Raw genomic sequence first — 16,905 nt, 5'->3', positions numbered from 1 at the left:
ATAGAAAAACGCAGGTAATTTTTTTTTCTTTTAGTTGTCAACTTTCTACATTGTTCCTCTGTTGCATTCTGGGACTGATTGCCTGCGTTAACGGATTAAAAACGCGCATAGTGTGCGTTTTACATTGACTAACATTGTAACGCATAAAGCTAGCGTTGGCCAAAAAACTGCGCCTGGGTGCAGTGGAACGCAACGCACAAAAAGGCTGCGTTATATGTGAAAGCTAAAATGAAAGTCTATGGACTTTCATTTCACCTTGGGTAACGCAAACTTTATCCTTTGCGTTGAAACGCAGAAAATCTGCCCTAATGTGAAAGAGCCCTAACACTTTCAGCCATAGACCCTGAACAAGCATGCAGCAGATCAGGCGTTTCTGACATTATTGTCAGATCTGACTAGATTAGCTGCATGCTTGTTTCTGGTGTGAATGACACTACTGCAGCCAAATTGTTTAACTCCTGAAGACCGCATCACGCCAATTGGCGTGACCGCGGCAGCAGCCCCAGGACCACCAAACGCCAATTGGCGTCAAATCATGGTGCCGACTACTGCAGGAGATCACGCGCAGGGTGCCCGCGCATCTCCTGCATGGAAGGTGGAGTTCCAGGAATTGCCGCTCGGAGACTGTTAGATGGCGAAACCGCTGTCTAATAACTGTACAGCGCTGCTATCTGCAGCAGCGCTGTACTGGGGACAGCCGTGTCACACGGCTGTCCCCCTGGGACACTAGAGAGCGATCGGCTCTCATAGGCAGAAGCCTATGACAGATGATCGCCGGGATTGGCTGGCTGGGGAGCGGGAAGGGTTTGGGAAAAAAAAAAAAAAAAAACATATTAGACAAATTTATTTAAAAAAACAAACAAACAAACACTATGGGGGCGGATCAGACCCCACCATCAGGGAGCTCTGTTGGTGGGGGGGGGGGGGGGGGGGGGGGGAGGGGAGGGGATGTGTGTGAAAAATCACTAGTGTGCTGTGTTGTGCGGCCCTGCAGCTTAGCCTTAAAGCCTCAGTTGTCCTTATCTGTCTCCCAGATAGGGAACCCTCAGCCTCCAGAGAGTTGTCACTGGCACAGGAAACCCATTTAAAAGATATACTCCAACCCCCATAAGATTTTAATATAAAATTTATCTAAACAAAACACTTCATTTTAACGATTCCATTCAATGCAGGCACCAGCACAGAGCTGACTTACTTGGTAGATGGACGCTGCTGTCAGCCAGTCCTGCACTAGAGCGCCGCCCACTGGTGGGGGTCTCCACTTCCAGGATGGCACTCAGCTCATGCTGCTCAAGGAAGGGCCCTAGTTTGGTTTTAGTGACGGGCGGCTTGGAAGGTCTCCATCTCTGTGGATGCCTCACGTTGCCACCAAGGTCATTACCTGCACACAAATAACACTGTCATTGGATGGCCTCTTAACCAAGCCTATAGTGTACTACAAATGTCAAAAACTACATGCAAGTACCATAAATACTCGAGTATAAGACTAGAAATTTAGGTCTGATTCACTTCATAAAAGTATAGGGGTCGACCTATACACGAGTCACGGGCAACACTGAGCACAATGAGTAATGGGTGTACTAATAGTGACATTCCCATTTGCAGCAATTTATCTTGTGGCGATACTTTGAGGAAAGGAAATGCCAAGAAAACACAGGTCTAAAAGTCCTCTGGCCACAACAATTAACAAGGAGAGGGGCGGTGCGGGGGAATACTGGGCTGCAGGAAGGGGAGTGAATTATTGCAGCACTTGGGGGCCTGGAGGAGTTATTGGCTGCACTTAAGGGACAGGATGGGGTTAATGGCTGCAATACTGTATGCAGTGCAGTCATTAACCCCTCCTGAGCCCCAAGTGCAGCCATTAACTTTGCTGGATAGACTTATACTTGAGTCAATAAATTCCAGCTTAACCTCCTTGGCGGTATGAAAAATACCGCCAGGAGGGAGCGCAGCAGTTTTTTTTAAATTTTTTTTTTTTAATCATGTAGCGAGCCGAGGGCTCGCTACATGATAGCCGCTGCTGAGCGGCATCCCCCCGCCCGCTTCGATCGCCTTCGGCGATCTCCGATCAGGAAATCCCGTTCATAGAACGGGATTTCCTGGCGGGCTTCCCCCGTCGCCATGGCGACGGGGCGGGATGACGTCACCGACGTCACTGACGTCGGGACGTCATTGGGAGTCCCGGGCCACCCCTCGGCGCTGCCTGGCACTGATTGGCCAGGCAGCGCTGGGGTCTGGGGGGGGGGGCGCGCGCCGCAGCAAATAGCGGCGATCGGGCGGGGGCCGGCGGCGATCAGAGTGCTGGCGCAGCTAGCAAAGTGCTAGCTGCGTCCAGCAAAAAAAAATTATGAAAATCGGCCCAGCAGGGCCTGAGCGGCACCCTCCGGCGGCTTACCCCGTGTCCAGCACGGGGTTACCGCTAAGGAGGTTAAGAGGGTTGAATATTGGAGTCAACTTATACACTAGGTCGATATGTATTAGAGTATATACAGTATTTTTCCCCCCCGATAGTGGCGACTTCACACCTGACAACTCCCGAAGGGAAGAAGTTTCTTATGGTGGGGAATGAGAAATGCCCTCTTTATCCATTAGTGAACTATTACTACACTGGTGTCAAGCCAGAATTATTAGCCACGCAATGACCCCCTCTACTGGTCAGAAGGATGCGCTGCACTTACTGTGCTCCAGTGTGAGCTCCTCCTGGCTGCTGTCTTCCAGCGCCTTTAGTAGCGCAGACATGAACTGGTAGCGCTCCTCCTTGGGAATGTGGCTGAAGTCAGATGACGGTCTGTCCTCTTCCAGCTTCAAAGCACAAGAGCAAAAAACACACATCTACATTAGTAAATACACGCAAAACAGGTAACATTTATAGCTAGTTCCCACACAGACCGCAAATCACGATTGCCATTTTGCCCCGATTTGCATTGCGATTTCCGTTCAATAGAAGAATCACAGCGTGATCACCCCCAAAGTGCTGCATGCTGCACAACTGCGATTTACGCAGAAGCAAACACTGCGGTGAGAATGATCCATAAGGTTTGGGATCTACCATGATCTACCTAATGGGTACCCCTGCTCTAGGGATACATTAGCAACAGCGCTCTGCTGATTGCTGGCAATCAGCAAAGCACTGAAAAGGCACCCAAGTGTGAACCAGCCCTAAAATACACCTCAAGTGAAAAGTACGAGAGCTGCCATATTTATCTCCTTTAAAACAATACCACTTACCTGACAGGCTCTGCTGATCTCTGTGGCGGCAGTAGCGTCTGAATCACACACCTGAACAAGCATGCGGCTAATCCATTCAGAGTACCTGACCTGCATGACTGCTCAGGGTCTATGGCTAAAAGGTATCAGAGGCAGAGGATCAGCAGGACAGTCCTGCAATCTGCATCCACTATTGCGAAATTCATAAGTACATGTAAGTACATACAAATAAGAAGTACATTTCTTTCAGAGTAAAATGAGCCATAAATTACTTTCCCCCTCTGCTGCTTTTACTTAGTAGAAATCTAACAGAACCGACAGGTTTTGGACTAGCCCATCTCCTCATGGGGATTCTCAGGGTTTTCTTTATTTCAAAAGTACTTCGAGAATGGCAGTTGCACTGTCCAATGGCCAAAAAAATTGTGCAGCGAGCCGGGAGGCTGGCCAGCATCTTTTTACAAATGATTTTGAGGGAGTGTCTTTATAAAGAATAAAGGCCATGCTGAGAATCTCCCATGAAAAGATGGACTAGTCCAAAACCTGTCAGCATCATAGGAGAAAGGTAGTTTATGGATTATTAATTGCACTTCTTTGAATGTGTTTCCATGTATTTTACATTTTAGGATTTTCGCAATAGTGGTCCTTTAAAAGGAAATAAATATGGCAGCCTCCAAAACCCTCTCAGCTCAGTTGTGCTTTAATAATTCAATTTCTGTGTGTGAAGGCATTAGGGTCATTTTAAAAGGTCTACAGATTATTAAAGTGTGTCAGATGCAGAATATTTCTCAGCCCATATAAACCCATAAAGAATTTAACCACTTGAGGACCGTGGGCTTTACCCCCCTTAAGGACCAGGCATTTTTTTTCCCATTCAGACCACTGCAGCTTTCACGGTTTATTGCTCGCTCATACAACCTACCACCTAAATGAATTTTGGCTCCTTTTCTTGTCACTAATAAAGCTTTCTTTTGGTGCCATTTGATTGCTGCTGCGATTTTTACTTATTATATTCATCAAAAAAGACATGAATTTTGTCAAAAAAATGATTTTTTTTTAACTTTGTGCTGACATTTTTCAAATAAAGTAAAATTTCTGTATACATGCAGCACGAAAAATGTGGACAAACATGTTTTTGATAAAAAAAACAAAACCCATTCAGCCTATATTTATTGGTTTGGGTAAAAGTTATAGCGTTTACAAACTATGGTGCAAAAAGTGAATCTTCCCATTTTCAAGCATCTATGACTTTTCTGACAACCTGACATGTTTCATGAGGGGCTAGAAATCCAGGATAGTATAAATACCCCCCAAATGACCCCATTTTGGAAAGAAGACATCCCAAAGTATTCACTGAGAGGCATAGTGAGTTCATAGAAGATATTTTTTGTCACAAGTAAGCGGAAAATGACACTTTGCGACAAAAAAAAAAAAAAAAGTTTCCATTTCTTCTAACTTGCGTCAAAAAAAAAAAAAAAAAAAAAAAAATCTGCCACGGACTCACCATGCCCCTCTCTGAAAACCTTGAAGTGTCTACTTTCCAAAATGGGGTCATTTGTGGGGTGTGTTTACTGTCCTGACATTTTGGGGGGTAAATTGTAAGCACCCCTGTAAAGCCTAAAGGTGCTCATTGGACTTTGGGCCCCTTAGCGCAGTTAGGCTGCAAAAAAGTGCCACACACGTGGTATTGCCGTACTCAGGCGAAGTAGTATAATGTGTTTTAGGGTGTATTTTTACACATACCGATGCTGGGTGGGAGAAATATCTCTGTAAATGACAATTGTTTGATTTTTTTTTTTTTTTTTTTTTTTTTTTTTTTTACACACAATTGTCCATTTACAGAGATATTTCTCCCACTCAGCATGGGTATGTGTAAAAATACACCCCAAAACACATTATACTACTTCTTCTGAGTACGGCGGTACCACATGTGACACTTTTTTGCAGCCTAGGTGCGCTAAGGGGCTCAACGTCCTATTCACAGGTCATTTTGAGGCGTTTTCTCGACTACTCCTCACGGTTTTGGGCCCCTAAAATGCCAGGGCAGTATAGGAACCCCACAAGTGACCCCATTTTAGAAAGAAGACACCCCCAAGGTATTCTGTTAGGTGTATGGCGAGTTCATAGAAGATTTTATTTTTTGTCACAAGTTAGTGAAAAATTACACTTTGTGAAAAAAAAAAAAAAAAACAATAAAAATCAATGTCCGCTAACTTTTCATCGAAGATTTTATTTTTTGTCAAAAGTTAGCGGACATTGATTTTTATTTTTTTTTTTTTCACAAAGTGTAATTTTTCACTAACTTGTGAATAAAAATAAAATCTTCTATGAACTCGCCATACACCTAACCGAATACCTTGGGGGTGTCTTTTTTTCTAAAATGGGGTCACTTGTGGGGTGTTCCTATACCGCCCTGGCATTTTACGGGCCCAAAACCGTGAGTAGTCTGGAAACCAAATGTCTCAAAATGACTGTTCAGGGGTATAAGCATCTGCAAATTTTGATGACAGGTGGTCTATGAGGGGGCGAATTTTGTGGAACCGGTCATAAGCATGGTGGCCTTTTAGATGACAGGTTGTATTGGGCCTGATCTGATGGGTAGGTGTGCTAGGGGGTGACAGGAGGCGATTGATGGGTGTCTCAAGGTGTGATTAGAGGGGGGAATAGATGCAAGCAATGCACTGGCGAGGTGATCAGGGCTGGGGTCTGAGGGCGTTCTGAGGGTGTGGGCAGGTGATTGAGTGCCCTAGGGGCAGATAGGGGTCTAATCTAATGGGTAGCAGTGACAGGGGGTGATTGATGGGTAATTAGTGGGTGTTTAGGGTAGAGAACAGATGTAAACAATGCACTTAGGAGGTGATCGGACGTCGGATCTGCGGGCGATCTATTGGTGTGGGTGGGTGATCAGATTGCCCGCGAGGGGCAGGTTAGGGGCTGATTGATGGGTGGCAGTGACAGGGGGTGATTGATGGGTGATTGACAGGTGATCAGTGGGTTATTACAGGGAAGAACAGATGTAAATATTGCACTGGCGAATTGATAAGGGGGGGTCTGAGGGCAATCTGAGCGTGTAGGCGGGTGATTGGGTGCCCGCAAGGGGCAGATTAGGGTCTGATCTGATGGGTAACAGTGACAGGTGGTGATAGGGGGTGATTAATGGATGATTGATGGGTAATTAGTGGGTGTTTAGGGTAGAGAACAGATGTAAACACTGCACTTGGGAGGTGATCGGACGTCGGATCTGCGGGCGATCTATTGGTGTGGGTGGGTGATCAGATTGCCCGCAAGGGGCAGGTTAGGGGCTGATTGATGGGTGGCAGTGACAGGGGGTGATTGATGGGTGATCAGGGGGATAGATGCATACAGTACACAGGGGGGGGGGGGGGGGTCTGAGGAGAATCTGAGGGGTGGGGGGTGATCAGGAGGGAGCAGGGGGCAGTTTAGGACATAAAAAAATAGCGTTGACAGATAGTGACAGGGAGTGATTGATGGGCGATTAGGGGGGTGATTGGGTGCAAACAGGGGTCTGGGGGGGTGGGCATGGGGGGTTCTGAGGGGTGCTGTGGGCGATCAGGGGGCAGGGGGGGAATCAGTGTGCTTGGGTGCAGACTAGGGTGGCTGCAGCCTGCCCTGGTGGTCCCTCGGCAGGAGGCAGCCTGTATAATACATATACATTACAAAGGCCTCAATTCACTAAGCTTAACTCCTGTCTTTAATAACTCTTCTGAGCTGTTTTACAGTTATCACAATTATATTACCATGGTGATAACTGTTAAACAGCTCAGAAGAGCTATTAAAGACAGGAGTTAAGCTTAGTGAATTGAGGCCAAAGTGTATTATACACTCTGTATGCGGCGATCCGGGTGCTAGTAACCCGCCGGTGCTTCCGAACGGCCGGCGGGTTATAGCGCGAGGGGGGCGGAGCCAGTCGCCGGCGGCCGATCGCGTCACGAATGACGCGATCGCGCCACCCATGCCCGTACAAGGACCGCCGCCTCTGTGCATGCGGCGGTCCTTGCGGGATCCACTTGCCGGCCGCCTCTGTGCAGTGGGCGGTCGGCAAGTCGTTAAAGAGAAACCGTGACCAAGAATTGAACTTCATCCCAATCAGTAGCTGATACCCCCTTTCCCATGAGAAATCTAATCCTTTTCACAAATGGATCATCAGGGGGCTCTGTATGGCTGATATTGTGGTGAAACCCCTCCCCACAAGAAACGGAGGACCATGGTACTCCTGGCAGTTTCCTTTCTGTGAACCTTGTTGCATTGTGGGAAGTAGCCGTTTACAGTGGTTTCCAACTGCCAAAACAGCAAGCAGCAGCTACATCACCTTCCAGCAGTAAAAATGTCACCATGTGATAAATGTCAGAATGTAAATCAGGGATTTAAAAGATTTTACAATGGGCAAACACTGACTAAATCATTTATACAAATTTTTTGTAAAAACGAAGCACTTTTTTTATTACATTATTTTCACTGGAGTTCCTCTTTAATACCTCTCTGGAGCCAAGAACTTCCTCCAGCGACTCTCGGTGTCTTCTCATTTGTTCCTCCAGCTGCTTGTGTTTCTCCAGAAGGTGCTGCTCATGGCTTTTCTGCTTGGACATTAGTGTGTCTCGTTGCCGGTCTAGTTGATCCTGCATGGCCTTCAGGTGTTCCTGCTGAGCCTGGATCTCTGCAGTGGAGGAGAGAAGCTTCTCTCTGAACTCCCGAACACTGGAGAAATCTCCTAGGGTCTGATGGTCTTCGTCCATGACATGCACGCTTGGACCTGCCAAAGGAATGGCAGTTTCTGTATAGTCAGCAGGAGGAAGCCCAAGAGAAAGTTCTGAAGGAAGTGGATGGTATGTTGTACTTGAGGACGTTTCATACTCTCCTGGGCTAGATATTGAGGATTGTTTATCACAAATAACTGAAGTGTGAGGTGATGATGCATAATCATCATCATGTTTCTGGTATTGAGATTCTAGGCGGTGCCTTGGCTCTTGGGAAGGTGACTCTCCCTCAAAAACCTGTCCTGGAGAACAGACTTCATGAAGGCTTCGGATACTGTCACCAAGTCTGTGTGAGTCAACTACTAACACAGGTCCCCCATCATTGCTCAAGTTCCTTTGACTTAAATGCTCAGGTTCTAGCTTTCTGGTTGTCTGTAAAACATTTTGTTCACCCTCTTCCTGTGAAGGTCGCTTCCCTGTAGTAGGAGTAATGTATGTATTGTGTATAGCTGAAGGAATGGTCACAGCCCTTCCAGGAGGAGAGGTTGGAGGTGGACTGGCGCTATGAGCATTTGTATACTCTAGCACCGGTAGTCTTGAGGTTGGTTTTGGGCTCGTGGTGATCTCTAGACTCCGATCAGAAGTATCTTGGCGAGAGGTTGACAAATGTGGGTATCTCTTCTTTAGCAGCAGCTGGTATTCTTGTAATCGCTTCCTTGCTTCATCTACCGATTGCTTATGGAGCCTAAACAAACACAGAAAGACTTCAAAGGATACCCGAACTGACGTGTAACATGATGAGATAGACATGTGTATGTACAGTGCCTAGCACACAAATAACTAGGCTGTGTTCCTTTTGTTCTTCTTTCTCTGCCTAAAAGTGTTAAATATCAGGTATCTAAGTGGCTGACTCAGTCAGGAAGTGACTACAGTGTGACCCTCACTGATAAGAAATTCCAACTATAAAACACTTTCCTAGCAGAAAACTGCTTCTGGGAGCAGGAAAGAGATAAAAAGAGAGTCAATGGTTCAAAGATTTTAGCTCTGGCATACTTCAATGAATGGGTCATTGCGCAAAAAAAATAAAAAAAAACTGTTAAAACATAAAAAGTAGTTTTAAAGCTAAAACAAAACTGTGGAATATCTTAAAAAGTCATTTTTAGAAGGAAGATAGATACAATTGTTTATTTCATTAGTTTATTTTTGCTTCAGGTGTCCTTTTAGTCAGCAGCTTCGATATACTGGAAATATTTGGTGTATTTAATGTGCAAATTCATTTTGTCCAGTTTTAGATCTTCAAAATATTGCTTTATTTAGTAACTAGTGACTTGGGCTAGGTCTGTCACTAATGCCACCGCGCGCATGCGCGAGCCCATCGTACACCCGCCCCTTCCTCCTCCATCTGTCCCTGCACATGCGCAGTGCAAAAAAGCACTGACACAGGGACGGACGCAGGGACATTAGGGATTTATTAGGTAGGATGTGGTAGCACTGTGGCCAACTAACGAGCACTCTTCCACCAGGCGCATTATCTGCACAGAGTTGCATGCATGACTCCCCCTTCTTCCCAAATGCTTGTGTTTCCTCCCACAGCCCCAAAATAATATACAGTATAAAGTTAGTTGCATTAAATAGCTAACAGGGCTAATTTTTACACAGGTTACAATTACCTTGAGAGAAAGGCAGGTAGGCTATTTTGTAACATTTTCACTTGGAAAGATTACAAAAAAAAAAATCATTTTAGAACGGTAGAAAATTAGTTTTGATTAGACACACTTTTGAACAAGATTCTTCTGTGGTAGGTCTGAACTTCAAACTTCAACCTGTTCAGCAAGAATAAGACTGTTCACACGGTACTAAAAAATGCTGCATCCAACAACTTATGGATAAACATAGAATCCTTCCACTGTGGGACTCACCCGAAATTTCTTCTCTCTCTGGCACTTCTCAATCTTCCCACAAAAAAACTTTATCTCCCCTCCACCGTAATTACCCTTAAACTATGGAAAAACCTCCATAGAAACTATTCCGATACTAATGACGCTATCCAACTTAAAATCCCGATCCAATCCCTACAAATAGCCATTCCTAATCTCTCACTGAGATCATGGATAGATAAAGGCATCACATCACTCAACGATCTTACCAATAACGGCTCATTCAAACCTTTTCAAAACTTACAATCACAATATAACCTTCCCAACTCTGACTTTCTCAAATATGCACAAATCTGTCACCTCTTCAGTAAGAGGCAAATATCAATCCCCTCGCTCCCAAGAACTTTGAACGCTCTCATCAACTCCACCCTCCCATTAAAAAAAAGGTATCTCACTATGGTACAACTTTCTTATATATGGGAACACCTCCTCTCTCATTAAACACTTCCACTTTTGGTCAACTGCGCTCAACAATCAGATCACACACTTCCAAATGATCCAAGCATTCAATTGTGTATGTAAAACATCTTCCAACATCTATCACTGGGAATCCCTGCAAAAATATTTCTGAATTGGTACCTCACCCCCGACAAGTTAGCCAAATTTTCCTCATCCCCAAATCCCCTATGCTGGAGAGGATGCAAAAACCAGGGTACACTAATGCATATACTCTGGTCCTGCCCGCTAATCCGACCAACTTGGAAGACTATTGAAAGATTAATTGCATCTATTTCAGACCCACCCCTTACTCTCCCACCTGAAACTGCATTACTACACATAGGTGTTAATTCAGCCCCAACTAAAATTAAAATAGCCCTCTCCCATATACTATGTGCCACCCGCCAATCCATACTACAAAAATGGAATACACCTGACATCCCTAAACCTGACACAATTATGAATCTAGCCCTTAGCAATATAAAAATGGAATCTCTTTCCAAAAAAAAGTGTGACTTTACCTCAACACTACATATTATGACCAACCTCATATCAACTCTCCCCACTAGGCCTTAGGGTATATACCCAACAACCCACCTACTCTTTATATCGCTCAGGACCTCCTAATTCATAGCCCACTTAGAACCATCAAAACTGACCCACAGACCAACCAACTCGACCAACTCCCTATCAATGCAACCCTCCCTCCAGAGCACAAACTTCTACAACTTTACTCCCAACCAAATCTGTAGGTAGTTGGCATTGCCCTTACAGAGATCGATTCCACAACTAAATCCCTCATTATCCAGATGATTGGAACCCTGTCCAATCCCCTCTCCTTTTCAATCAGCTCTGGCTCCCCATGCCCCCCTCCCCTCCCACCACAACAACCACCCCATCAATTGGGCTGATCCAAAGAAAAATACACCAACCCTATTTTCCCAAAGCTACTTCGCAATGTCTGTGTACAGTTAACTTTTATATATGTTAATAAATGTTAATAATTGCTAAAACTGTTTAAAATTGTTAGCTACGATCTTCATACCCAACTTTACTTTGTATTGTAACTCCTGTAAGTTTAAAAATTCAATAAAAATTGATTTGAAAAAAAAAAAAAAAAAAAAAAAATGCTGCATTTTGCAAAACAGAACGGATTCCAAGTCACATCCAGCGAACACTGTGAATCCAGCGCAGGAGACTTGGGCGCAGCCGGCACCACCATAAGCTGTAATGGGTATTAGTTATAGCAGCGCACAAAGTGTAACTTCGGCACCAGCAGAAGACGGAGCTGAAGTTACATTTAACACACTAATTCGGCCTCCAGCAATAGCTGGAAGCTGAATTACATCATTCCCCACCATCCATGGCGGTCTGGAGGGGGAATAGTACTTAACACGGCCGGGACTTGTGCAGAAGCAGGATCAGCCATATACCGGCTGTATCCTGCGCCCAACTCTCCCGGCACCGATTCCTCTCGTACGCCAAATCAACAGGATCCGTGTACATCAGTACATCTGAAACTGATCAGTTTGGTCCGTTCCACCGGACAGCAAATACAGGAGTCTGCAAAAAATTCCAGACTGACATTGCATTGGCTGAGCTCAAACAGAACAGAAGTCACGGATGTAATATTGATCCCCATATAAAAATGGACCAATTTGTTAGATCAGTTTTTGACCGCGCAGTGTGAGCCGGGGCCAGAGGCTTTATTGTAGAAATCATTATCAGTGTGGCTATAGCTGCAATGCTATAGTCTGTGGCCATATATCAGTAACTCACACCAACTGCCTTACCCTGAAATGTGTGTCCCCCTCCCACCACTGAGTTTCTACGACTCCGAGGGGACTAGTATAGAGATCAACTCCGCTGGGAATGTTAGCGGCAGCATAATATGTACACCTCATTAAAGGGAACCTTAACTGAGAGGGATATGAAGGTTTCCTTTTAAACAATACCAGTTGCCTGGCAGTCCTGCTGGTCTATTTGGCTGCAGCAGTGGCTGAGTCACACACCTGAAACAAGCATGCAGCTAATCCACTGACCTGATCTGCATGCTTGTTGAGGGGCTGTGGCTAAAAGTATTAGAGAGACAGGAATCAGCAGGAGAGTCAGGCAACGGGCGTTTTTAAATTGAAAAATCCATATCCTTCTCAGTTTAGATTCTCTTTAAAGAGAACCCGAGGTGGAGTTCTGACAATGCAATCCACATAGAGGGGCTGGATCTGCCTACACTGCCCAGCCTCTGTTGCTATTTAAATTCCCCCTAAGCCCCCCCTGCGCTCTGCTATCCCCATAAATCACAGCCGCGCTTTTGACACACAGCGTGTCGCAGCAGGCTGTGTTTATCTCTATACTGTCAGTCTGCTGCTCCTCCGCCTCCTGCATAGCTCCGGTCCCCGCCCACGTCCCTTCCCTCCCCGCTGATTGGAGGGAAGGGACGAGGGCGGGACCGGAGCTATGCAGGAGGCGTGGGGGAGCACGCAGAGTGACAGTACAGATGTAAACACAGCCCGCATAGCGCGGCTGTGATTTATGGGAGATTGCAGAGCGCAGGGGGAACTTAGGAGGGGATTGGGATAGCAACAGAGGCTGGGCTGTATAGGCAGACCCAGCCTCTGTATGTGGATTGCATTGTCAGAACACCACCTCGGGTTGTCTAACTACTTGACGACCACGTAACGCCCATGGGTGCGGCGGCAACCCCAGGACCACCTAACGCCAATTGGCGTCAAGTCCTGGGGCTGCAGTTTGCAGGAGATCACGTGCAGGCTGCGCGCGCATCTCCTGCTTGGGGGGGCGGAGCTCCGCCCCACCTTAAGTCTCGAAAGAGTGTTAGGTGGCGAAACCGGCGTCTTTTCTGCTAGTACAGCGCTGCGATCAGCAGCAGCGCTGTACTGGGGACAGCAGTGTGACACGGCTGTCCCTCTGTTCCTCTGGGGGACAAGAGAGCGATCGGCTCTCATAGGCTGAAGTCTATGACAGCCGATCGAGTCATTGGCTGGCTGGGGTGAGAGAGGGAGCAGGGGGACAGCACATACAACCGCAGCTCATTTTAATTAAAAAAAAAAAAAAAAAAAAAAAAAAAACACAAACACGGGGGGGAGGTAATTGTTGTGTGCTGAGCTGTACGGGCCTGCAGCTATGCCTTAAAGCTGCAGTGGCCCATTTAGTTAAATTTGCCCTGGTCTTTAGGGGGGTTTACCACTGCAGTCCTCAAGTGGTTATAGAGAACCAGAGGTGGGCTCAAAAAAAAAAAAAAAAAAAAAAAAAAAAAAAAAAAAAAGGTAGGCTACCTGATCCAGGGGGCTGAGCGGATCATGTAGCCTCAAAAACCACCACTCCTGTAGGCCGCAATGGCCCACTTTCACAACCTCTGGGTCACAACGCTGCAAGGAGAGAGTGTGTCTCACAGCGTGCAGACAGGCGGGGGAGTGGCAGGTGAGAGAGCTGCCCAATGGAGCTCTGGAGATCCTGTAGGAGCACCCCTGACGGGCGTTGCCAGGCATGCGCAACTGCAAGAAATACTGGGCCGTCTGATGGGGGACCAGAGCGGCCCAGAGAGACAGCGAGGGGGCCCATGGCCTGAAGAGGGCCGGAGGAAGCCTAAGGCCAGATTCACACTACACACTGGTGGCAGCGATGCGACGCTTCTGCTGCATCGCACTGCCAGAAACAGGATTTCAGAGAACACAGCACTATTGCGCGGTGTTCCCTGTTTCGCCACTGGCCAAGCAGGAAGTGACGCGCGATTGCTGTCACTTCCTGCTTCGGGCATGCGGAAACTTATTAAAATGTGTTTCCGTGCATGTGTGCCACGTCGCAGTGTTTAAAGACCCGTGCATTGCCATAGACCAACATGACTTCCGGGACGACGCAGAAGTCAATGCAGCATCCCAGCCCTGCGTCGGGGATGCGGCAAAAACGTTATTTCCATCGCGTTATGCCGTAACGTGGCAGCATGAAAGTCTCCATAGACTAAATCTAAAAATAAACTAAAAATACGTGTGAAAGGGCCATTAGGAAAGTATAAAAGGTTTTTCATTTATTCATTTCTGATACACTTTAAACAAGCACAGAAGAGTAGATGGCAAAACGGAGCACAAGATTTACCTGTTTTGCTCTATAAGGCGCTGCTGATAGTCTCGAATCATCTGAATGTGCACATTCTCCGGAGACACAGGAACCTCTGAAACATGTTCTGGGGACTCCTATGGTGAGAGATGGCAAACTATAAACACATTATCACATGAAAGTTGTCCATCTTATGGTGTGATTGAGCGACCATCTGGTATATATTTAACCACTTAAGCCTACAGTGTCATTTCACCTTATGCATCTGAGCAACTTTCACCTCCCATTCATTCACCAATAACTTTATCACAACTTATCACACCGAATTGACCTACATCTTGTTTTGTCCGCCACCAATTAGGCTTTCTTTGGGAGGTACATTTTGCTAAGAATTATTTTCTTTCTAAATGCATTTTAACGCATCATGACGCCAGAAGTACGGACACTCCCCCGCCTCCTGCGTGTGCGCTCCAGCGGCTCCACTATAAAGCTACATGCTAGCTTTATAGTGGAGCCGCTGGAGCGCACACGCAGGAGGCGGGGGAGTGTCCGTACTTCTGGCGTCATGATGCGACGCCAGAAGCGAAGATTACAGGACATACTGCGCATGTGCGGCGCAGTATGTCCGGGTCAGGAGAGTCGGCCAGTACCGGGAGCTGTGGCTGACGAGCGGGACCCGACGGCAGGGAGCGAGGGGAGCGGTGAGTATGTACTTTTCTTTACCTACACAATGCAGGTTTTATCTCTCTGCAGCCTTTCGGCAGCAGTATCCTTTAAGAGGCAGAGGGGAGGAGAGAGAAGAGGGGAGTGTAGTTTTCACAGGCTGAGGGCTGGAGATGCAGATCAGCTTGCCTGTGTGTAACAATGAGAGCAGTCATATTCTGCTTGTGATCATAGCACAGGAAGAAATCATCATATAGTATTGAAGCCGTTTGCAGCTAGACTTGCTTTGTAAACTATCTGCACTTTAGATAAGATATATAGACAAGTTACTTGTCATAGTTAGTTTTTCATCTCAGATCCGCTTTAAAGTGAAATACAGATGACAATCCCCTCTAGGAACAACTCCAGGGCACGCAGGGAGCTCTCTACATAGAGAGTTACCTCAGAGATTGCCTCAGATGCTGGGAGCTCCGACTCCTCTTCCTGTATGGCTGTGCTGCTCTCTTGTTCCATGTCTCTTCTCCTGGCTTCCTGCATATGCAGCTGCATCCGGCTGTATTCTTCCTCCAGAGCTCCCCTTTCCTCTTCCAGCCGCTTTAGCAGCTCCAGTTGCTCCATCTTCTGGCGTTCTAGCCCCTCCATCTATATGAAAACATTAAAACTCATTTACTTTCTTGCAAAACATTTAAACAATCATAATCTGTCAAGGTTTCACAGTCTCATCTATAATGAACTCAGAACTTCCTCTCTGCTCTGAAAGATAAGCAACAGCATAATAACCTTTACAGAAAAAACATTTGTTACAGCGGATACAAATCCTGCAATAAAGTTGGTGTGTCCATTTCCAGCTTTCATGGAAGCAGGCATAGGATTAACAAATTAGCTTCTCTGCCAAGGCAGCAAGCTGCAAAATCAAATTACACTGGTGATTAGTCACAGATGCGGGGTAATTAGACAGGCTGAACTCTCCAAATACATACAGGGTGTATTTCTCTCTGTTTTCCTTCTGCCCCGTGCAAGAGTTCTACTTTAAACATATACACTCCACTAATGATAGAGGTATAGAATTGAGATCCCCAAAGAGGAAAAAATTGGTGCGCTCTACACTACATCTAAACCTATTGCCCCCACCTGTAGGTATGCCGCATAGGTAAGAATATCACATTACTATTCAAATATCCAACTCCATTATTTAAGCATTTATATAACGCAGACATCTTCGGCAGCGCTGTACAGAGTATATCGTCTTGTCACTAACTGTCCCTCAGAGGGGCTCATAGTCTAGTCCCTACCATAGTCATATGTGTATGTATGTATCATGTAGTGCATGTATCATAATCTAGGGCCAATTTAGGGGGAAGCCAATTAACTTATCTGTATGTTTTTGGGAATGTGGGAGGAAACAGGAGTGCCCGAAGGAAACCCGCGCAGACACGAGGAGAACATACAAACTCCTTGCAGAAGTTGACCTGGCTGGGATTCAAACCTGGGGGACTCAGCGCTGCAAGGCGACAGTGCTAACCACTACACCACATACAAAAGTCCTTGCGCAGATTTTTGAAGCTGTCTGATTTGGGCAGCAGAGATATCAGGTGATCACGGTCCCTGTTGGTGCCGGGTGCACAGGTTTGGATGCCACTCTTGTTGATACACTGTGATATAACTGGTAGTGGTGTCCCCCCTCAAGGCTTTTGAAACAGTATACACTATGATATTTTATTCTCGTTTACACATCTGTGTGATATCGCCATGAGATTGAAGGAATTGGAGAGCCTATAAGATCGGTTTGGATCATACGAAGCTTTGTTAGCGGTCTGTGGGTCGGGGCAGCCATAGCAAAAGGTGAGAGCAGTCCCTAAAGGTGGTGGAGCACGAAT

General features: G+C 46.2%; 1 protein-coding gene across 3 annotated transcripts in view; it reads right to left on the bottom strand.

Annotated features, from left to right (window-relative positions):
* The window catches only part of CEP295 (centrosomal protein 295), a 198,882-nt gene that overhangs the window by 142,079 nt on the left and 39,898 nt on the right, over positions 1-16,905 (bottom strand). For all 3 annotated transcript variants that reach the window (XR_011026048.1, XM_068266808.1, XM_068266809.1), the window contains exons 12-16: positions 15,470-15,670; positions 14,405-14,502; positions 7,701-8,664; positions 2,679-2,802; positions 1,196-1,381 (exon numbers count right to left, since the gene is read on the bottom strand). Coding sequence is in view for 2 of the 3 variants with exons in the window: in XM_068266808.1 (XP_068122909.1) it covers positions 1,196-1,381; positions 2,679-2,802; positions 7,701-8,664; positions 14,405-14,502; positions 15,470-15,670 (1,573 nt within the window). In the remaining variant the exon portion in view is untranslated. The remainder of the gene's footprint in view (positions 1-1,195; positions 1,382-2,678; positions 2,803-7,700; positions 8,665-14,404; positions 14,503-15,469; positions 15,671-16,905) is intronic.

This window comes from Hyperolius riggenbachi, chromosome 2 (assembly GCF_040937935.1).
Source record: "Hyperolius riggenbachi isolate aHypRig1 chromosome 2, aHypRig1.pri, whole genome shotgun sequence".
Lineage (NCBI taxonomy): Eukaryota > Metazoa > Chordata > Amphibia > Anura > Hyperoliidae > Hyperolius > Hyperolius riggenbachi.
The sequence above is the reverse complement of the archived record's forward strand: the minus strand, read 5'-3'. Positions and strand labels throughout refer to the sequence as shown.